The sequence below is a fragment of the Battus philenor genome, unplaced genomic scaffold (assembly GCF_028537555.1).
Source record: "Battus philenor isolate CCGP_79_NKW_IND1 unplaced genomic scaffold, ilBatPhil1.0.hap1 SCAF_18, whole genome shotgun sequence".
In the NCBI taxonomy this organism is placed as follows: domain Eukaryota; kingdom Metazoa; phylum Arthropoda; class Insecta; order Lepidoptera; family Papilionidae; genus Battus; species Battus philenor.
Window position 1 is genome coordinate 9,627,265 of NW_027181680.1, and position 23,150 is coordinate 9,650,414.

Genomic DNA, 23,150 nt, shown 5'->3' on the forward strand with positions numbered 1-23,150 from the left:
AGAGGTTTTAGACTAAGCGCCTTCTGCACCCTGCTACCTCGAGGCCACGAAACTTGCAAATGCCTTATGGGCAGCCGTAATGTAAATTAATAAAATAATTTACCATCTTTTGACGCGACTAGTTTTGTTTTTTTTTTTAATATCTCACTTCTTTTCAATTTGGTGTCTCAATATCACTTAGATGCATAATTGTAAACGTGAATAATTTTTTGTATACATGTATTAATGAACATTAATACAAAAAACAGAAGTAAATCTAGTATCCAGATATCATTTAGACTAAATGCTCGAATTAGATTTTGAATATAAAGGTTTCCTAAATTTTCTATCTCAGTTTGTGGTGGTAACTGCAAGTCCTTTATCTCTAGACTACTGCATATAGAAGTACTATGTATTGTTTGCACAATGCAATTTCTCGTCCGTAGACAGCTATCTCTGCTTGTACAGTTACGCTTGCTTAAAGAGTGGGCGGGTTGAAAAATTGTCGTTCGTAATATAAATTAAAACTAGTTAAAAAAGCTAGGCTACTCTTTTTAAATACAAGCAATGAATATACCCAAAATAATTTAGTTTTAAATTAATGGATATTGATTGCTGAGATAGGACCTCTATTGAGTTTTATGTCGAATCTGTGTGTTGATTTTTTTTAAAAACTTGAATTTGTCGATAAAAATTGTTATATATATTCAAATTTATTAAACATGTGGTGTGATATAGCATCTAGGCCTGTAGTTTTATATTGATTATTACCTAAAACAATATTAAGCGTTGTTTGATATATTAAAACTATTTATAGGAAACAACGTCTACTGCTGGATGTAAGCTTCCCCCATAGATTTGCAATAGGAACGGTTGGAAGCGGCCTACCTCCTGCGCCTTCCGACTACATTCAACTATTTATTTAATATATTAATGTAATTGATTTTTTAATTTTTGTTTTCAGGTCTGCAACAGCGACGGGTATGTCGGGCAAGTGTGCGTCCTCACGCTTTCGCCAAAGCCCCAGGTGACGTCGTGTAATGGCGTCTGTAACGCGCGAATACTTTGTGTGGCATGTGTTCCTCCGGCGCCTGCGCTCACCCGTCAACACACTTTAGACATACCGTGAGTAAAGTTGATAATTCCGGATTCGAGACCCTGAACTGGACTGCGACTTAGCTAGAACTATTATCACTTAACATAATCGCATTTAAAGACTTATAATTGTAAGAATTATTTTCTTTACAGTCTACTTGGTAGATATGGCATGGGAACTAAAACGTATTACACTTTTCTCACCATTACCATGATTGCTTTTAATGAAATTCTGTTAAAAGTTTGTAAAAAAATAATACTGAAATTTAGGATTGGAGTCAAAGGTGTTGAAAACTGAGATTTTATTCCTTTATCTTTATGTAATAATACTATATAGAAAAATGTGTACATACATTGTGTTTTGCTTCTATAATGCTATTTATAGATAGTTATGCAACCTTGATTCATTACTTGTTTATTGTAAACAAAATCTTTTTGATATTGTACTTTGTCTGTAACCTGATCTGTTTACCATTTTTATTCATTTTTTTATTCATTATTACTCATCGCCATTTTTCACAAACAGACAAATAATATTAGCGTAATTATTTATTGTAAATCGCAGCTTAACTCTTTGCTAAAGAGGAAATACGAAAGTAGAGTCTTCTTTTAAAAAAATAGACAATACTTTACTACTAATATCTTGGAAGGAATTTTTGAACTCCTTCGAGTTCACCAGTACCTGTAGACTGTAATGTTACTTATAGCCTGCTAAACTATGAAAATACGACGTAGCATTGACACTGCTATTGGTTCGGTTCTATGATAAAGGACCGTTTAGGAGTTGGAAATGAAGGTCTGAATCTTTAGTAATCGCCTCCCAAAGATGAACGCGGTACGGCCGTATCTAAAACAGGCCGAAACCACAGAGTTGATACTTACGTCCTTTCTTGTACATAAGCTATTCTGTTAAAAATTACGCATTAATTATTTTATGTTAATAAAATTATTTTTTCAATAATCGTTTAATGTTTTACTTTTTCAGTAGCACGAGCTCTTTAAACAGCACTGGTTCAATGAAGCCTGGCATCAGCATATCAGATCCTGATGACAGTTGCAAAAATATACGCCTGGACAGGTAATAACTTTAATTATATCTATTTTTATTAGTGTAACTGTGTAGGATTAGCAACAAATTAATACGCATATTTATTAATGTAACGAATTCACCAGACATGTATTTATACGAAGATAAAATCCTGAACGAACTACAAGCGGGCATAAAACTGTCGGATAATCCTTCGCGCTCTTAATCATGACTTGATACAATGTTAGAAATTGCGAAGCATTGCGGTATATAAGAGATTGTTGCGGCATAAAAAATTCTTCCTTTGCACTGAATCATCACGATATCTCTGGAAATTAATGTTTAGGGGGTTGAAATTATGTTTAAATATTCCTTTTAGCGAGAAGAAGTCAGCTAAGAATGGATTTTACGAAATTTCATCCACAAGAGAGCTTGTGGGGTATGTAATGCAGCTAGTGAATGTAATGCATTCAAATTGATGTATAGAATTTTGTATTTAAGAATCAAAAAGTAAGTCAAGAAAGTAAAAAAATCAAATTTATTATTAAGTCCATATGTAAGAAGCTAATATTATTCCTTATTCGTTGTTAGTTCATCGTCAAGCGACGACGAAGACGACGGATCATCCAGCGAAAATCAAGACGCGCAGTCCGAGCGCAGTCAGGAGTCTGGTCGCTTGCAAGGTCTCACCTCAAGCCTTATGAACCGAGCCACACTCACGCCTAACCACAGCAAGAGTCTCAGTACTCCACACACGGGCCAGAGCATACAAGTGCATCCAGTGATGAAGTCCAGCTCCAACCCAGCAGTTGATAAGCAGGCCATGGGCATAACCTCCGGTAAGTTTAATTATGCTGTATTGTCAAACATTAATTCATAGTATTATCTATATACATTCATTTATAGTGACCAAATGTGTGAGTCATAGGTAGAACCCAAGATTCCAATCCTAGAAGAGTCCGATTTGATAGTAAGTAGAATCAAATTAATATGAGAAATTTAAACACGTCCTGATCTGAGATTAGCCTGCAACTAAAACTCCAACGGAAATTTTTGTGGTCACTCTTAGTACATCATTAATACAGTACGTAGTTGCAATTCATTCTCAAGCTACATATAGTGAAACTTAAAAACAGGTACACACTGTAAGGTTTTTTACAAGTTAATATTTAATTTACTTTTTATATTCATTACGAGAATACAGTTAAATCTATCTGTCAGATGACATTATATATATAGATATTTGTTCTTAAGTTCAATGCACCTTAAAATAGCCATCTTTCATACTGGTGAAGCTATAAGTGACAACAAACTAACATGGAATATTAAAGTTCTGGAGTGAATATCGCTGATCACAAACACTGCGTAGGATGTCTATGCACAAAGTGGATAATGACAGATGACCTTATTAAAGTCATCGATAAAGGTTGCTGAATGGCAGGATTGTCATCAAATTTTGAAAATCTATCGTGAGGCATATGTCCTGTGGTAGACAATCTACGACTGAAATGATGATAACTAGCTCTTCATTGTCTAGACCTTTTTTTACTGAAGAATTTCAAAGTGGTTGCATTAAATAGATTGAATTTGCAAATTGTTTCTTGTGGACCTATATATCCACAAAATATATGGGACTTTCCGTTTCTAAGATTTAGATCTAAAATTAAATGTTTTTTATGACAAAATTTACAAATTAAAAATTGTTAAATTTTATCAAAATGTAACTGTTGATTTGCTGACCAGCATTTCTTAACATATTAGTATTCCGAGCCGGTGGTAGCTTACTACGTATAATGTTGAAGTAATGATTCAACAGCGCATTAAAATGCCTACTTTTATAAAGATATTTTGAGTTAGAATTTAAATTTGTATGAAACATATTCACCATATTTTAATTATTAGTTAGGCTTTTTTCCCTGTATTAGAATTCTTCCTAAGCCATAGTCATAACTTAATTTCGCTCTTATTGTATCACATGAACCATTTACCTGTTGTTATTTCTTCTTGTTAGTGCTATTAATTTATACCTAATTACCTGTTTACTAATTACTCTTTACCCTTGTGTGTATTTAACCCAATTCTGTTTTTCGTATCACCAAGTACCCGGACGTATAATGGCTGGTAGGTTAATTTTAAATTCGATCTGTTGCATGTCTGTTGCATGATAGACTTACTTTTGTTGTTACTGTGCAGTCTTGAAAGGCACATAATTATTTTTGGTTTATACATATAACATATACAAATTTATGTTTTGCTTTATAGTGCTGTCATTGTGAATTTTTATATTTTATAACTACTCGTATGTATTTAACGACGAAAGCCGCGCATCCTTATCAGAATGCATACTCTTTAACAACTATTATTGCCTGAGCTTGCAAACTTTATTATTGTCATGAACTACGATTAAATCTTATAATCCGCTGAAGATTTACACACATCTAATGTACATAGTCAACAGAAAAATTCGTTGACTGCCCTTTCTGTTTTGGCTTGGTAAATTTCATCAAGCTAGCGAGTGGTAGAGGATTGAGACAAGATCAAATGTCGCGGATTCAATTCCGGTTATATAATCTTACATGTTTCACATTTTGTACATAAATTATATAGCATTGCCATTACTCATAAACAAGTTTCCAGATGAAGGGCAACAGCATCCTCTACCCACCATAATACTATATGCTATCATCATCCCGCCTACCCAATGACGATTTTGGTATATCTCCCTACAGCTACCTTCAGTGGAGACTTATGCCTTGCAGAGGGCGTCTAAAGGGGTTCAAACGAAGACAACGAAAAATTCTATCCTTAGGTTGTCTAAAAGAGATTGACGTTTGCATTAGAATTGCCGCTTTAACTTCTAATAAATATATCATATTACTTATTTTATGTCCTAGTGTACAGTGAGATAATAATGTTATATTTATCAGCAAACGAATTAATTTTTAGAACAATTTAAACATCATTTAAAACTCACAGGTACTCTATCATCGCCAGCCAGTCGACAATCGTCTGAGGACAGCGGCACCACAGCCAATCAACCAACAATGTGGCTTGGGACAGAAGATGGCTGCATCCACGTTTACAACTGTCTGGACAACATCAGGATCAAGAAGAACAAGGTCAAACTTCAGCACAACTCTGGCGTCCACTCGATCGTGTAAGTGTTATACAAAATTTAAGTTCGGAATGGCTTGACTGTTTAGAACGAGGCGTAATCATTAATTTTTCTTTTTTTTTTCTATTTTAATGCGACAGGCAAATAACTTTTGGTAGTACATCTTTATCATGTTATCCATATCTATTTTTAATTATGTTATTATCTATATAGGTTCATACAGTGACAAATGCCACGAAAATTCGATTTCATAGAAACTAGTATCATATTGAGCTTTTGTGTGATGGAATCTTTCAAGTTAAAGCTATGAGGTTTCTAAGAGCGCTATAATTCTGGAAGAGCCTAGAGTAAACTCGGAAGGATTATTTTTGTGGTCATACAGTAACACAAATATATAAAGCAATTTGTTACCAAGCTGCATTATCTCTTAAAAATTCTACACAAACAGTTTAGTACACAGTTTCAAATAAGATGAATTTTAAATCTTATATGCAGATGACATTGGAAAAAGAAGTCTTAAAACTGATATAACTAAACTCTTATTTATTTCAATTTCAGATACATGGAGGGCAAAGTGTTCGTTGCACTTGGAAACGGTGATCTGGTCGTTTATTGTCGTGATATCGGTGTGTACTGAATTTTCAATATAAATTAAATTAAATTCATACAAAATAAGTAAATTCAATTTCGAACCAGGTTATACCTTTTAATTAAATCCTGTATAGAAATTCAAGATCTTATTCAGATACTAGACTTATTAAAAATTACTTAATGTAAAAAGCACAGATGCATTATTGCTTAGTGTTTGTGAAAACATATATACTGTCAACTTGCTAACCTTCGCCATCATTATTTCAGCCCATAGACGCCCACAGGTGGTATTGCGCTGCCCAAATCCAGCGACTTCCCGCTTCGTTGACTATGGAGTCTGTATAGTGGGGGTCAACCTTTATATTTATGCTGGTCTTATAATGATACAATATTTATTATCTTATATTATGAAATGCTTTTTCTTCATATTCACTGGGATTGAGATGGTAGCGGTTGTAACGCTTAAACCTTTGTAGAAATTAGAGTCTAGGATTCTATCAAGAATTTTTATGGGTAAATGAATCTTATAACATGAAGTGTGATTAAGTCAATTTAATGAACACTGTTTTAGCTAAGTTAGAGAATAAAATACCATAATTAAAGGTAGTCTAGTAGAGACCGCCTAGAGTGTTAGGCTGCCTGTATTGTAATCTCTTCATATCCGAAGTGTATTAAAATGAGCTGTTGCGTGTTGTACAGACGGCTCGTGGGCGGAGCGGTCGACGATCGGCGTGGGCACGGGCAGCGGGCCTGTAAGCAGTATGCTGCTCTCTGCCGGCAAGCTGTGGTGTGCCACGCATTGCCACATAAAGATTATCAACCCGCATTCCTTGCAGGTACAGTATGTCACTATAGACTCGACTTTGTACTTCACTTCATTGTCTTAGTTCTGCTATTATTATCTTATTTTTGTATGTAATGTGAAAACAATGATAATATAATTATTTTTAAAGATTTTTGTGTGAGTGTTAGTCTCTTCACTTTGTTATTCTTACGTGTGAAGACTATAACAATCAGATTTCATTGACAAAAACATTATAATTTATTTAGTTTTGTAAAAAGCAATAATTTTAAAACTGCAATGGTGTTTGGCATCACCATCATTTCATCCCAAAGACGTCCGTTGCTAAACCCCTCACAATAAATTTCCATCAGGACCCGTTGAAAAGAGTCGGCATCCAGTGTTTAACGATGACCTTGGACAAGCTCATCTGTACACTTCGTGGGTGGGGATGTCTCACGTTTTGTTTGCGGATCCATGTTCTTCACTTAAGAAACTTAAGGCCCCAGATGCCTACATACGTTGAAACCATCGCTATTTTCTGAAGTTATGGGTTTATTTACGCTACATCTGCTTATTACATGTAAATGTAAGCTTATAAATCTTTTTGTTCATTAAATTCCATATGGAATATAACTAAAATGTAAAGATGTTTTCATATAAACAAATTATTTTTATAGGTTGACGAAACATTCCAAATAAGTTCCGAGACGAAACCGATCAGTCACATGGCGGTGGCCGGTGGTTCGATATGGCTGTCACTGCACAACGCAGCGCAGCTTCGTTGCTACAACGCGACCACCCGGGAGCAGCTAGCCGAAATTAACATCACGCCGCAAGTCACCAAGATGTTACATGGTACAGGAAACTGTCATCATCATCTTAGCCATTGCACTTCCACTGCGGGACATAAGTCTACTTGTTAGATTTCCAGTAGGACCGGTAGGAAGTGGCTTCATTCAGCTACGATGGGCATCTAACCATCATCAGCATCTCCTGAAAATATTTCAAATAAACATCGTCGTCAACCCGCATGCCAACGAGCAATTGACACACATCCGCTATATGTTTTTTTAAAGACAAGAATCTATGTAATGGCGTTGTTTATATTCACAAATATTTTCGATTATAATTAAGAAAAAGGAAAGAGAGTATAGTAGAGTAGTAAGAAAAAGAGTATTATATAGTACTCCCCTAAAGATATCTATGGGGGATACATACAAATCGCCATACTTGACAGGCGTGTTGGCGATAGTAGTTTGGTATTTTGGTACACAGAGGACGCTGTTGCCCATCTGCTAAAACCTTATTTGCGAGCAGTGGCAATCCTATGCAATTATTGCACAAAATGTTAATTGTATAAGATTATATTCCTGGAATTGAACTCAAGTCTCAGTGCTCTACCATTGGGCTACCATTACTTACAATTATGTTAAATAATACTTACATGTAAAATTATTTCATAATTTAGTGTGTAACTATTATATTTATTATTCTTTTACCGGCTTAAGCTATTTCGCTGCTTCACTGCCCTACATATAAATAATATTGTACAGTAATTTATAAAGAATAATCTTTCCATTACTTTATTAACAATGTTAGTAATGTATGCTATTAAAAATATATTAAAAATGTTGACCATTTTACGTGGCTTACATAGCATAACCTTTAAACCGAAAATGACTAAATAGTACTAGTTAATTGAAAAAATAAATCTTATCACTTCATGAGGACTGAAAAAATAATAAAAAAGTTTTTTTTCTATTATTTTATTTATAAAATATATATACTGAACATACGATTCGGACTTTTCATAAATACAAAATGCAGGCGCGAATTGTAGTTCACTGTCTTATAAATTTAAACATAAGTAAATGTGTAATGAATAATTACTTTCTATTTAAATGCGTAACTTTACTGAACAACTAAGGTTGACATTTAATTTTGTATTATCAGAATGATACACTTTCATGAAGGTTACACTACGCCTATATGGAGAACACAAGTCAAAAACAAAGAAAATCAGTTTGGATTGTATTGCTTTTAAATTTTGTGCTTAAGAATAAAGAGGTTTTATAACGATGTTTTGTTTGAAGGTTGCGACGAGATAATTCGGCAGCACAAGGCGGCGTGCCTACGCGTGACGGCTTTGCTCGCACACCGCGACACGCTGTGGGTGGGCACGAGCGCGGGCGTGTTGCTCACCGCGCCGCTGCACAACTCGCCCAACGCACGCACCGGCGCCTTCGCTGTACCACAACTCACTGGTAATAATCAATTGTACATTTTAATAACATATATACAGGGAATCAGGGCTATATGTACTGCGGTAAGTATTAGAGGGACCGGAAAGTAATATCGCTTTCTTAAGTTAAACCACTACATTTTTAACAAGTTTTTATTTCTAATCAACAATCCTTCGTTATCAACAACCTAATGCCATCTAGTATACAAACTTTCAATGCCGGAGCGTTCAAAATAAATCGGTTTTTCTGTAAAATATGTCGACAGAAACGATATTACTTTCCAGTCCCTCTAATATTTTTATATCCGATAACCGGATCAACCGATGATAATGTCTAAGATGGTGCACGCTTGCCTAAATGAAACCAATTGAAGACTCCTAAGTTGTAATTAGGTGGCAACACCATTTCTTGGTTGTCCGCACTATAAAATTTTTTAACAAAACGCTTATTATGGGTGAAAGGAATTTCAACCATGTACATGTGTTCGATCCATATATCTTGTTGTCCCATGTAAGAAATGAAATAGGGGAAGTACACCAAAATGTAATATACAGATATACTAGCAACTTTTCGTCAATAAGGGTTTGTACCATTGTTTGGCACTCTTATATTACTACTTATCCCTACTGTAATAAATTTAAGTTAAGACATCAATAAAATTTTCTTTCTATAATATATGTATGCTATGTATTATGTATATATCTATGATAAGACCTACCACTAAGTGGACCGACTTCAGGTAGTCGCTGAATATGGGCAGGTTTATACCGGTCATCGTGGCAATCTTTGGAAGATGCCACGCCTTGAAGTTTGCGTCAATCAACTAATATGATGATAAAAATTTATTTTCGTTTCAATAAAAATGTATAAGTCGTGTTCAAAAGAATTTATTCAATTCTGTTTTGAAAACATAATTCCTTTAAATTATTTATTGACATATTTATTTTTACATATGTTTGGCAAAAAATTGAAACAGAGATGTTAATTTGTATAAGTATGAAGAAGTTAAAAGTTTTGGGTCTGATAACGATGAAAATATGTTACAAGTACTAATCTTTATAGATCACGTAAAACATAAATAAATATTTTGGACTTAGAAATAAACGAACACTACATTTTATGGCCCCCGTTTGGGGCACCAATCGTTCACCCTAACATATAGTATAGATACTTTGTTTACATGGGTAAATAATTTTAATTTCGATTTTGATTTTATTTTCTTTTGTTTTTTTTAGTTGCTTTCGTTCACAATATCTATTAATCTTTACATTATTTGCATTTCCTTCAGACTATCTTTTACATCTCTCTCCTACATTCCCAAGATATCTCTGATTTATTCCAACTATCACATTACTTTGCTATCACGGACTTAGTTACTGGTTTACGACTTGCGTCGATATCTTATTTTTATTTTACTGTTTTTAGTAAACACCGATATTAATTACAAATGTTAGAATTGACTACACCGTTGAAGGCAAGCGCTTTACAACTACGGTGTGTTACCGCAAACTAGTTGCAAACTAAAAAGTAAATTCCGTACGACTGAATAAGACCTCACTGGCATACTTATAGCCTTTCAACGAGTAATTCATAGGACTATGCAGGAAATTTTTCTACGAGATCCTATCAGAAAAGGGGAGATCTATAGACGAACTAAAGTAACCGATATAACTCTGTGGCACGTTGAAATAACTGTGAGCAGGCCACATAGCACGCTTAAACACGGAATAGAAAGCACGTATAGTTTGAGTAGCGATCTTCTTTGAGTCTTGTCATGATTTTAATGCCATAAAAATTTTAATTTCTTGTCCAGGTATCACATATGGTCACACTGGCCATGTACGATTCCTGACCATAGTCGAGAATCCAGCGCCGCAAAAGCAGCCAGCGAAGCCAACACAAACGCTGAAGACGAAAGCTTTGAGCCGACGATCGACCAATGTGGAGAAATTACAAAAACAAGCCGAGAACACACAAAATAATAAGGAGACATTAATAATATCAGGCGGCGACGGTTACGAAGACTTCCGAAGTTCCACGATGTCAGAGGACGCCGGGAGAGAAGATTCAACGAATCACTTGCTTCTTTGGAGAGTCTGATCGAATTTGACGGCCTACAGGGTTTCATGCTCGACGAAACGCAAACTTAAGCGCTTCGTGTTAAAGTTTTAAATTGATGTTAGATGTTTCTGTGACGCTTGAATCGAAGTCCACGAAGAGCCTAATTGTTCATCATAGTTTGTTTTCACGTTGATTGTTTCAGCTTTTAACGATATTTGCATGGTTGGATGAGTGTGTAGCGCTTCACAGCGTGTTATTTGAGATTATTAATTTAGGACATCAAATGTCACGCTGTAAATGTTTTGTCGAAATTACAAAACATAATTCTAACACGCAGTATTAAAGATTCACTGATGGACCATTATGGCCTGCAATGTACCTTATGTAGACGTTTTAAATAAATAAATGAAGTGTTTTAGGTAAACTGTACGTATATATCTATCCATATCAACGTGTTGAATGTCCAATATAATTACTGTTGAATTAGTTGTGCCATTGAATATCAATGAAAATAAGGGTATCTAAAACTGTTAAAAGTAGTTAGCTTAAATCTTTTATTTTGATGTAATGACGTATTCAAAATGTACAGATGATTACTATTATAAATAGGTCCTAGAAACAGAAGTAGATAGTACGATTATGTCAACGTGGATCGAATAATTATATTATTTTTTAAGTTAAACGCATTGACTTCGTGTTGGCACATGTGAACACGTATTTCTTTCTAGAAATATCTTCGCTTCGACGACAATGTTATTATTAAGTTTACCATTTTTTTGAGGCTTGTCTAATTGATATGACTGCTTATACCGCATTAAGAATAAGGGTAATATTGATAATTTGCACTCAAGTGCAAAATTCGATCTGTAGAAATATATTAATGAAACTATACTTTCTAATGATACCATATTTATGTCTATACTATTCAGGTTCATGTATTTATGTGTAGTAAAGATTCCTTTAAGAATGACTTAAAAATTATTTGCTCAAAAGTATTCTTTTCAAACGTTACCTACCCGGATAGCGACAGTGATGCAAGTAATGCTTGGACAAAGTAGGTATCCCTTATGATAATATTGCAAAATAATTAAACGACGTCGCACTAACTGTCTTGTTTTATTTAAACTTCTCATAATTTTTTTTTTTGGAACAAGGCTGTCGCTACTTCCCAAATGGCATTTGCAGATTCCGAAGATTTGAAGTGGCAGGGCACACAGAGCGCCTAGCCTGAGACCTCTTTTATGGCCCCCGTTATTAGGGACCTTGTTCATTCCTATCCTGAGAGGGACAGGGTTCTTTTCATTCAATAATTTTTTCAAACATATTTTTTTACTTTAGTTTTTTTCATTTGTCACACATTTCCCAATTTTTTTTCAAAATATCTCTCATTTCTCTGTCTTACTAGTCTTCTTCTATACATCATCTTACTTCTCCTCCGCTCCCAAAATATTAGTATGTTTCCTTTTATATCACAGTACAATTAAATTCTTATCTTTGGTTATATACCACCTTTTTGTCTATCTGATTACATTCTTATAAAAGTATAATTTTTGCTGTAATAAATAGGTATTTAATGTTTTATAAATTTCTGATCTACCCGACCCTTACTGGTTAGTTTCATTTCTCTCTACAACCTGTACGACCTCTGCTGAATTTTAGGAACGAATGGCGACGTTTTTCGTCGCCCACTAAGAATGCGATATTTCCTATCTCAATCCTCTCTGCCATGTCGCTGTCTTCGTCTGAAACCTCTTGTGGAGTATTGAAGTTCTGAAGCTCCCAAAAGGTCGCCGATCATTTCGGTGTACGCTTCGTATAGTATCTAGGCTTATGAGTCCCACGAGTGGACTTCGGTTTGGGTTGTTACGAGTACTTTTCTTGTGAATAATTTTAAATACGGCTAACAAACTGGTAAGATACATGTCAAATTATTGATTAATAAACAAATAAATTATGTTTACTCCTTAAATAAAAATATGCTTGTCTTTATCTAGGCTCTATAAACAACTCTTGTGGGCAATTATGTACGGTTGTACAATACCTCCCATGAAATGTATGAATTATGTTATAGATTTAAATGGAAATCGTAATATAGAACGTGCTCAGCTGCAGCAGCTCTGCTTTAACCGTTTCTATTGGAAATGTTTTGTTGACTTCTTTACCCGTAGTCTGAAAAGTGATGATGATTTAATTTTTTAAATTAAAGGATGCCATTAAAGCGAAGTTCAGTTTGAATTTATTTTTACTGTATAAGAACGACGGAAAAAATCTAGTTATTGATGTTTGTGCACGTAATGATGATAAGTTTTATTTTGTTTCCTAACAATATTATTATGAAAATCTGGTCACTGAAATCATGTCCGTACGAAATTTGTTCTCCATAACGCTCTGTATATTCTCCGAATGCCTACTGACATGTATGAAAGAGCAGTAATAGTATATACCAGGGGTGGTCAAGCTGCTTGATAGTTCGAGCCATTGTTCGAAATTTAAAACTTTTTGCCAGCCATAATTTAATACGCACTTAAAACACGCAAACGAATTTTTTTACAAAAATTATATTTATTAAAATTATGCGACAAAAGTACAAAAAAAGTGTATCGAAATTAGTTATAATGGCACACGTACATTTTAGCACTCCTAATAATACTTAAGATGGCGGTTAGTTAATTATTATCGGTAAGAAAAGGATCAAATATCTTACTTAGGATGGACTTCTGCGAGGTAACGCCTGATTCCATTAAATAAAATAAAAAAGTGTTTGGATTTCGATAATTTTATGGTGGAACAATAATAGTTATTCACATCAGTAACTTGTTTAGCTTTTCCCACGAGCTGACGGTATTAGGTAACATAAATTTAAATATTGAAATAATACGACAATCAAACGATGCCAGAAATAATCGTTCAAAGAGCCGTATGTGGGTGGTGAGCCGCAGTTTGGCTACAAGAGATCTATGCCTTGCAGTAGGCGTCTATGGACTGAAATAACGACCAGAAAAGATTTTGTATTAACATTGTTATATTGAAATTATCGGTCTTGTTGGGATATAAAGTTACTCTCAGAGAAGGTATTGGTTGTAAGGTTTCTAGGATATGTAGGTTTATTAATGAAGTTATCCTACATAGTGATTTTACTTAAGTGACGAAACTAGTTCACTATAATACTTAAAAGTTCAAATATTTATCAAAAATTAAGACTATTTATTTACTTTAGAATTAATTACTTTGATACTTGATATAAATATTGATTTTCTATTATTAGTGTAGACCAAAAAAAAGAGATATACGGTGCGATGAAATTTATTTTTAATTGCACTAGTTACATATTGAGAGCCTAGATTAGTTTCTTCTGTACGCACTTCTGACGATACTATTCGATTATTAAAATCTATTCTCTAGTTTAATCACACATTGCAGCCACTTGTTTTATAAAATCTTCCATATTTCCTTTAGTCGTCCCCACAACTTTGTTTTTCTTTCCACGACTGACAAAGTACGGGTCTGCTTGAAGTTGCGCCGCGAGCTTTTTTAATGTAGTTCTTCTATCTCTTTCGGTATCATTGATATCTCTTTTTACTTTATTACTCTTGCCCTTTAACGGTAATAAATCTACTGTTGAACAGATCAGATCTACCATTTTTTCAAATTTATCTCTCGGTATTGTGTTACTGTTGATATCGTAATTTTTTTTCCCTCGAGCTATATAATAAGGATCATTTCTAACTGACTTCACAAGTTCTTCTATGACTCCGCGTCGACCTCTTGTTTTAGCGTAACTTTGATCACTGTGTTTCTTGCCTCTGGATATATAATAAGGATCAGATTCCGCCGAAGAGCGACTGCTTCTTTCTACCAAAATGTAATGAGGTTGTTCTGCAAAAATTCTATCATCGAGCACAGTTTCCGATTCTGAAGGTTTAAAAGGTAAATCAAAGTTATTTGTGGAGTCCATAGAATTGAATCTTCTATGTAATTTGTTATCAATTATTCCTGAAAATAAATTCAATATTTTACTATTAGGTTCACGGTTCCACCAAAATGGAATTTTAGTTTTGTCATTACGCTGTAAACGTGAAAATGTTATAACACCATCTTCAACTCCGTTCAAAGGTTTTGATGTCGTATCCGTAGGCACTGCTTTATTTATTCCATCATTTTCCCAGAACAGATCAGGTTGCTTATTAATTTCATTCGAAATATCTTTTCTCCTGCCGCGACTCCCCCAAAATGGCTCTGTGACTTCTTTTTTGCCTCTGTTACCCCAGAATGGCTCATCCTCTTCAATTGCGTTAATTATAGCTTCTACATATTTTTTATTACCTCTATTTCCCCAGAACGGTTTTGCGTTAGCAAGAGTTTTCTTTTTTCCACTCTTTTCATTTTTCAATTGAATACCTTCTCGTCTTCCCCTATTACCCCAAAATGGTAATTCCTGTTCTCTACGCCCTCTAGTACCCCAAAACGGCTCATCTTCTTCCCTTCTGCCTCTAGTTCCCCAAAATGGATTTTCAGGAATAGCAAAGTCTTCATCAACTTCATCAGAATTTCTCCTACCACGGTTGCCCCAAAATGGTGATAATATCTCTTCCCCACTCACAGTGTCATCATTCAAACTTTTGAAACAAGTTTTGCAGCCAGTAGTCAAGTGCTTGTTGTCTAAGTCGCTTAAAATTTCTTCTGAACTTTCTCGTCTACCTCTCATACCCCAAAAAGGTTGTTCCAAGTCTGATTTTATTTTATTACCTTTGTCTTCTAAATCGTAATCGATTTTTGTTATTTGCGGCACGAATATTTTCAAGTCTTCGCTGCGCAAAGATCTTTTAATTCTGTTTTCGTTCAGAGTATTATTAATTTTATTACATCCTTTCATAGTTTTGTTCACTTCACCAAAATTTAAGCATGTGGTCGGTGTTGATAAGTTGAAAAGTAACAGTGATATTAACGGGAATAGCCACATTTTCATGTTAGGATCTGAAATTAATAAAGAAAATATGACAACATCGATATCTCAATATCTCAATATATCTAAATTTTTATCAAAATATAACATAAAGAATGTATGCAATCATAGTTTCGTGCTCTTAAATATCTTGCCGAAAAATATCACAATCATGAATTAGATTTGAGATAAAAATATTTTTAATCTGATTAACGGGAATCCTTAATGATAAAGCACCAAAAAATTATCTTGATGTATTTAAAGAACATTTTAAAGTAAAAAATTAGTCACGCTTTTATGAACATAACAAACTAATTTCTAGACGAAATTATATTTTTAACTAACAAAATTGTAACTTACATTTATTTTCGTCGTTGATTTGTGGACATTGCAAAATATGCTAATGATCTTCAATCAGTACTTTACACTTGAACGTCAGTTTTTGTTCTGAGTACCGCTGGCCGTTCCCGAAGGTTTATATAGGAGCAGGGAGCAGGCTGTGGCTCCCAAGGGCTGTCGCAACGAATTTCCTTTTTTTACTCCGTACGAGACGTACTCTACTGGGACGCGGTGACTGTTATTAAATTAAAACATTGCTAGTTTAGCTTTCTTCTTATAAGGGTAAGTTCTTTGCCTTTATTTCAAAGTTTTATTTAGGTTTAATTTTTTAGCGGTTTTTTTCGGTCCATTTTCAATCATAATCACTATGTCAACGGATGGGCGTCCACTTAAAGGCATATGCTTACCTTAACAATCGACTCGATGACCGGACTTTCGCTGCCCGTACTCTGCGACTTCCCGCAACCTTGATCATGTCTCTGGTCCACCTAGAAGGAGCTCTAACCACGCCGTGTCTACTGGAGGTCTAGCAGAGGAGATCTTACGGCTAAAATAATAATGTTTACAGACTCTGAGAGAAGGAAAATTTCGTTGGACGATGTTCTATTTTGCTATGATTCTTTTATTTAGTAACTAGCTTTTTTAACATTTGAATTTTACTTCGATTAATTACATTGTATATTTATATTATTCTTACTATCCTTCTAAATGAAATAAATTAAGAGATTTATTTTCCACTCAGTTTTCGGAAACAACCCTAAAGCTATGGTCTCGTGGTCAATGTCAAAAGAAATGAAGCCAATGAATATATTACTTGTGTTTTTGATACAAGATGTAAATTTAATCAGATATCCAATGTATTACGTAGATTTTTTCGGCTAAAGTTAGGTAATATTCTAATTTGTATCATGTCGAATTTACATTAAAAAATCTTTCAACTTTCTGATTTTATACCTCTCATATAGTTTAGAAATATTACGTGTTGGCTACCGGTACATGAGCGTTTACATATAATAAATGTACTCCTTGGAACATTTAAATGCTATATATAACGCAAGTATACTCTTGAAGATTTTTTTTCGGTACAGTTTTTACGGATTCAGTGGGATTTAAAGCAAAGAGCGCAGAAGTCGCTGTCGAAACCTCGTTTACGTAACTTAGCACGAGGTGCTACCTCAGAGACCTCTTTTCAAACATTACATTATATGCAATATTACCGAATTGGGAGGCCGACGATATATAATATTACTCAGCCGGGCTTTCTATTAAGGAGCCTGGCTCAAGAGCCATTTTGTTTAACATTCCGAGTCAAAAGCGCCCGGAATGACCAAACCTCGACTTGATTAGTGGTTAAAGCCTAGATAAAATTACAACCACTTTGGCAAGCGTTAACAATTGCAGGAATTCGTGGAAGAAACTGCGGCAATTCTTGAATCTAGCACAGGGTTCCCCAACTTTTTTTTTGCTATGCCTCCACTGAGCCTTTCTACAATTCTTATGCCCCCTTCCCCATTTAACATTCATAATTTTTATTTTAAAACGAGAGGGTTAAACTCGGACTGAGTTCATTTTCGATTTGCCCCCTGTAAAGCGTGAGCCACACGTTGACAAACGCAGTTCTAGGATGATCGAGGGTTCGGATTGTTCAGTCTTGTTTGTACTGGACATGACGCCAACTTAGATCAGCTTGGCCAGACTGGATTTACCACGAGAACTCGGACCTCTGATGATCGAGGGTTGTCTCCTCTATGTGTTTTAACAGTCTTCTTCAGAGTAGATGTCTTATTGATTAATTGCTTTGTAAACTATCTTATTATCGTCTCATCGTCGGAAAATTAGAAGCATGTCAAATTATAGTGCGGAATTCCAAACATTTTAGGCCGAGGTCATGGCGGCTTTTCGTGATTTTTTTTTTTGACTCTCTGTAAGTAGTGTTGCATCTAATGATCCCCAATATATGATCATAACTGCCTTACCATTTTGCTACTACAGCTCGGCTGTTTATTTACTCGCATTAATAAAAGTAAACATTTATTTATATCAACGACATTACAGAGATTTCTAGAGAGCGGTTGTTTATCTCAGGGACGTTTAATATGTAGTTTTTAACATTGTTGGATTTATTCTTGGTTATAATCTGATATTACTAATAACTTATAAAGTAAATTATTAATTAGGATTCAATAAATTTCCCGGGATACAATTGTACATAATTCACACTTTGTGCATTTATTATAAAGGATTGCCACTACTTGCTAACAAGTTTTTTAGAGGATAGCCAGCAATATCTTTTGGTTTTATAATACCATACTGCTGATCGCCAACCCACTAATCCACCAACCAAGCGTAGCGATTATGGTATATCCCTATCTTTGAGAGGAGGGGATAGGCCTATGCTCTACGGTGGGTGTCTTCGAGCTAGAACGTCCACAATGACGATAACGATGCTGGTATTTACTAGCATTCAAATTACACACTATATTATTCTAATAAAATTTATTGGTAATAAATCTTAGTGAGATATCTTATAAGTATCATCAAAAGAGAGCGCTATGATTTTTTCGTTTAAGGTCCAATAAATATTTAAATAAAGTATCAGACTTTGGAGTTGAACCCTCGTATAAGTTTTTTTTTTCAGACGAACCGCTGTATTAGTATTAAGAAGGCTCATGAAAATATTTTATCACGATTGGGAGTTATCAATCTCGCGTTATTTTAAAGTCAATAATGTCCGGTGTCCGGTTTTTTAATATTATAATAACAATGCTTTATGCCGGCTGTCGGAAGACAGGTGGTGGGCAGGGCACATCTCTAGTGCAACCATTTGCTGCTGGGGCGACAAGGTTTTTAAGTGGCGACTACTTAGCGGTCTGACGTCATAGTTAAGGTCAGGAAGTTGCTGAATGCAGGTAGCGTAAGACCTGTGGCTATCTTTGGGAGAGGCCTATGCCTTACAGTGGGCGTCTATCTATATAAAATACGAAGAAATAGATATGATAATAATAATTACCGTTTTTCATCAATCTTACATAATACATGACTTAACACATTCCATGCCATGTGGAACGTATACGAACCTCGTTGCTCTTACCGATTAGGCCATTTACAATTCTCGTTGAACAAGAATGGATTTTAAAAAAATAAATTTTAGGGCTGAATATAGATAATTTCACAACACTTGTGCGCGTGTTTAATGCATATTAAAATTTATAACTTTTTCTCTCTAATTATAGCTTTGCAGTATTGAAAAAGTGTAAACCATACGTCTTTAACGACATTTTTAAAGTATGGATCGTATACGCACCACGCGGCTTGAATGAAAAATCTTCGAAAATTGCCCTGGCACGTAAGGTGTTAAAATAAACATGTTTATGTTATTTTAGTATGAACATAAATATATTTTTTTTTATCATTTCATTTATTTCATGGGTATGTTAAGATTGTCTTGCTTTTCTGAACGCTGGGTGGCAAGAGTTCGCCACAAAACGCTGTCCTGGGTTTATATTCTCCTAACGTGATCCTCCCGTCTGTTACAATGTCTCCCTCTCATTTCTTTGTTTTGTGCTGTACAGTATTCCATTGTGTCCTTTGACTATTTTTGTAGTTTGTCTTCTTTTTTGCTTCTTATCAGAATTTTTTTCAGAGAGACATGTCCGACTCTTAACGTTGGTACGTGTAGGTTGGCTTGACATTTGTGTCCAGTTGCTCTGATTACATTTGCCGTGTAGAGGAGAGAAAAAGTTAGGCTTGAATGGATAACCTATTTTTATAAAAAATGATTAAAAATACATTATGAAAAATAATAAAAAACAAATAGCAGTAATCATAAACCTTAAAATTGATTTGAATAATGTCGAAAATGTTTAGCGAAGTATATTTATTAAATTGATTTAAATTCATCATCGTCATCACATCATTACAAAGGTCGTCTAACGTCTCTCAACTTTACGAAGACGATAAGAAGACTGATTTAGATTTTAATATTTAATTCATATTATTAAATGTATAAAATTATCGAGACAAAGCCTATTTTTTATATTGACATTTACATTTCTGAAGATTCAGGATCGTCGGAAAATTGACGCTCAGAAGATGTGGTGTTGGAGACAGATGCTAAGAATCCTGTGAACGGGGCACAAAAACAAAATTTCTATCCTCAAAGGTCAAAGTTATCGTCGACTGCGCCAATATGAATCCTCGAGTTCTTTGGACATAACATCCGTAAGGAGAACTGAATGGAAGATTTCGAGGTATAAAGAAAAATGGAAGGCAAGCAATCTCACGGACGCCCCCAGACAAGATGGACAGATGTAATTAAAACAAACTGTTACTTAAAAGTCTATATATGATATTATATGATTTGCTCTCATTATACCAAACACCGAGCTACATGGTGACGCGTTGTTAGAGTAGCGGGGGCACCAGAACCAACCGAGGCTTAACCAAGACGCTCTGACAAGTGTGCATAAATGAGAAAAAAAATATTTTGTGAATATATAATAATTTCCGAAATACACACGCAAAAATTAGGTGGTAAAATTACGTGGTATTTAAAAAAAAATATTTATTTCATTTCCGATAAGGCGGCACATCTTCTTTTCAGCAAATGGTCGCTCACTGCAAGCCTCCTCAAAAGATTGCCACAATCACTGGTCCATTACTTTCCATACTAATAGAAACATTGTTTATCTTTGTTTCAGGTATTTTAAAATTCAAGCAATTCTCCAAATATCAATGGCAAGTGAAAAAAAAAAATGTGACTGACACCTTTTTCTTTTTCTTTGCAGCCAATGGACGACAGTATTCAGCAACTTCTCGCGACTCTACTATGTCGTCGGTCCACAAAGTGGGAGGCGTATCCACGTAGAGTCTATCGGATCGTGGTCGCCACTCGAGAACATTTCGGTCTCAAAGGCCATCGGTTGCACGTACGATGTGCCTCGTCCACTGCCACTGATCTTGGATCTTCTATGAATAACGTCATTTCTGATTCGATCCCACAACAAGATTCCGAGCCATTGCTCTCTGGGTAACCTTGAAACTATTTATTTATCATTTTATGCGTAATACATTAAAAAAATCATTGAATGATGTTCATTTTGCCCCAACGTCCCTTATATTCGTATGTGCGTTAGTGTAACGAGATTGCTTGTGTACATATTACCCGCAACGGTAAACACGACCGGCACTGGAATGGTATAAAAGTTGCTCCTTTCTAAGAATTGTTTATTTATTTGTTCAATCCTCGCGAAGAAGGTTCTCGATAGTTCTCGAACTTTAACTTTACCTTGTAGTGCTTGCAATAAGTTTTAAATTTTACAGTAAAATAATTTTACTGTTAAACATTACGAAATGTCCTTCATTCGGAAGAAATAAAATTGAAAGTGAGCAGGAAATAGGGAAGGAAATAGACAGTGGAAGCATTATCTTCCTTTTGGGCGACGATGAGTGTCGCACCTCATTTCTGTAAAAAAAATTAGATCATAATTATAAAATTAATAAAGAGACGGGTAAGACCAAAGGAATGTTAAAATATTTAAGAATATTAAAATATTTAATAATAAAAAAAATACTGAAGATGAATAATAATTAATTACTTAAAAAAATTAATAAAATATAAGATACAATAGTCAGAACACAAAACCAGGAAACAATAATGTGATAAATAATCTGTGATACTTTGAGAATGGAGAAGAAGATGATTAAAGATGGTTGAATGACAATAATGCTTATGGAGCGAACGCTTATGATGGATCAAAAAAGCATGAAAGATGTGAGGGAAGAAAGAAGACAAATGTTAGTAAAAAAAAAATATCTGAAAAACTTATTATCAGAAATTTTAATATCCCTTTCTCGCACCAAACAGTGGGAACGAAAAAAATATTACGAATCGAAAAAGCATGATGCGATGAAATTTTACAATTATTATGTCAATTTTAAACAGGGCTTTATAAAAGGTGAAGAAACCTAAATTGATTACAAGATTAAAAATAGTTGTAAAATAAAATTCTTCATAATGTAGCATTCTAAGCGAAAACCTGAATATACACTTGGAATGTTCAGCATAACATACATCATAGTATATTCCGTAGGAATACCGAGCGCAAATACCTTAAGGTGCGTGCAATATGCAAATCATTTTCGGTATTTAGGTCTCGTGGAAACGTACTACTTGATGCTTCAGTGATTACATTTGTGTAATAAGCCCTTTTATCATTATCATTAATTCACTTAGTATTTCCATCACTTTACCTAGGTCTTCTCAAAGTGTTCCAGTAGGACCGTTAGGAAGCGGCCTGTAAACATTTTCCAAAGACCTAAACAAGATCTCTCTGTCCACCTGTAAAATTATTACAGCAAGTAATTTCATGATTGGAATACATTCAAACATGTTATTTATATATTAGCGGTCGTCATAACTGAGGTAAAACAATTATTACTTATGAATGATTTTACTATATCATAATCATAAAGTCATATTCGAATAACAGAAATAGGAGGATCGGCGACACAGTTGATGTCGCAGGTGATCGAATTCGAGCAGCTCAAGGTCGGTAATCGTGGCGATGTTTGAGAACGACCTATACGTTGCAGTGGGCGTCTATCAGCTGATAAAGATGATGAATCGAACAATCTGGAATAGTTTTTACATGTTTCCACTACAAATGACGGATATTTTACTGGTGTTTCACGGTCACCTTTGAAATCAAGATACTCATATTGAGTAACAACCCCGACTGCGATTCCTTTCCAGATGCCCAGATGTCACTTTATAAAGCGTCCACCTAATTTCATAAAAAAATTTACTAAATTTTTAAAATTAGAGGAGTTCCTTTTAGGGGCCGAACCAGACTGAAGACACGTGTCTCTTACTTTCTCAACCTCCATATCTTTTTTCGGCACCATAGTTAGAGAAACTGAACATCTGATATATAAACAACAGTATTTCTCGTAGAGTCTATAATAATTGCCAT

At 34.7% G+C, this 23,150-nt stretch overlaps 2 protein-coding genes across 2 annotated transcripts in view; one reads left to right on the top strand and one right to left on the bottom strand.

The window, feature by feature from the left end:
- LOC137920168 (rho guanine nucleotide exchange factor 17) overlaps positions 1 to 11,992 on the top strand; it is a 178,399-nt gene extending 166,407 nt beyond the window's left edge. Inside the window, exons 12-20 of the mRNA XM_068763423.1 lie at positions 944 to 1,104; positions 2,060 to 2,152; positions 2,693 to 2,940; positions 5,078 to 5,258; positions 5,775 to 5,842; positions 6,507 to 6,643; positions 7,269 to 7,446; positions 8,685 to 8,855; positions 10,648 to 11,992. Of these exons, the coding sequence (XP_068619524.1) occupies positions 944 to 1,104; positions 2,060 to 2,152; positions 2,693 to 2,940; positions 5,078 to 5,258; positions 5,775 to 5,842; positions 6,507 to 6,643; positions 7,269 to 7,446; positions 8,685 to 8,855; positions 10,648 to 10,934 (1,524 nt within the window). The 3' untranslated portion in view covers positions 10,935 to 11,992. The remainder of the gene's footprint in view (positions 1 to 943; positions 1,105 to 2,059; positions 2,153 to 2,692; positions 2,941 to 5,077; positions 5,259 to 5,774; positions 5,843 to 6,506; positions 6,644 to 7,268; positions 7,447 to 8,684; positions 8,856 to 10,647) is intronic.
- Positions 11,993 to 14,298: 2,306 nt separating this feature from the next.
- natalisin lies at positions 14,299 to 21,638 on the bottom strand. The gene is made up of 3 exons (XM_068763843.1): positions 21,634 to 21,638; positions 20,198 to 20,229; positions 14,299 to 15,623 (listed from the first exon to the last, which is right to left on the bottom strand). Exons 1-3 carry the CDS (start codon positions 21,636 to 21,638, stop codon positions 14,299 to 14,301), a joined length of 1,362 nt encoding a protein of 453 aa, XP_068619944.1.
- Positions 21,639 to 23,150: the final 1,512 nt, after the last annotated feature.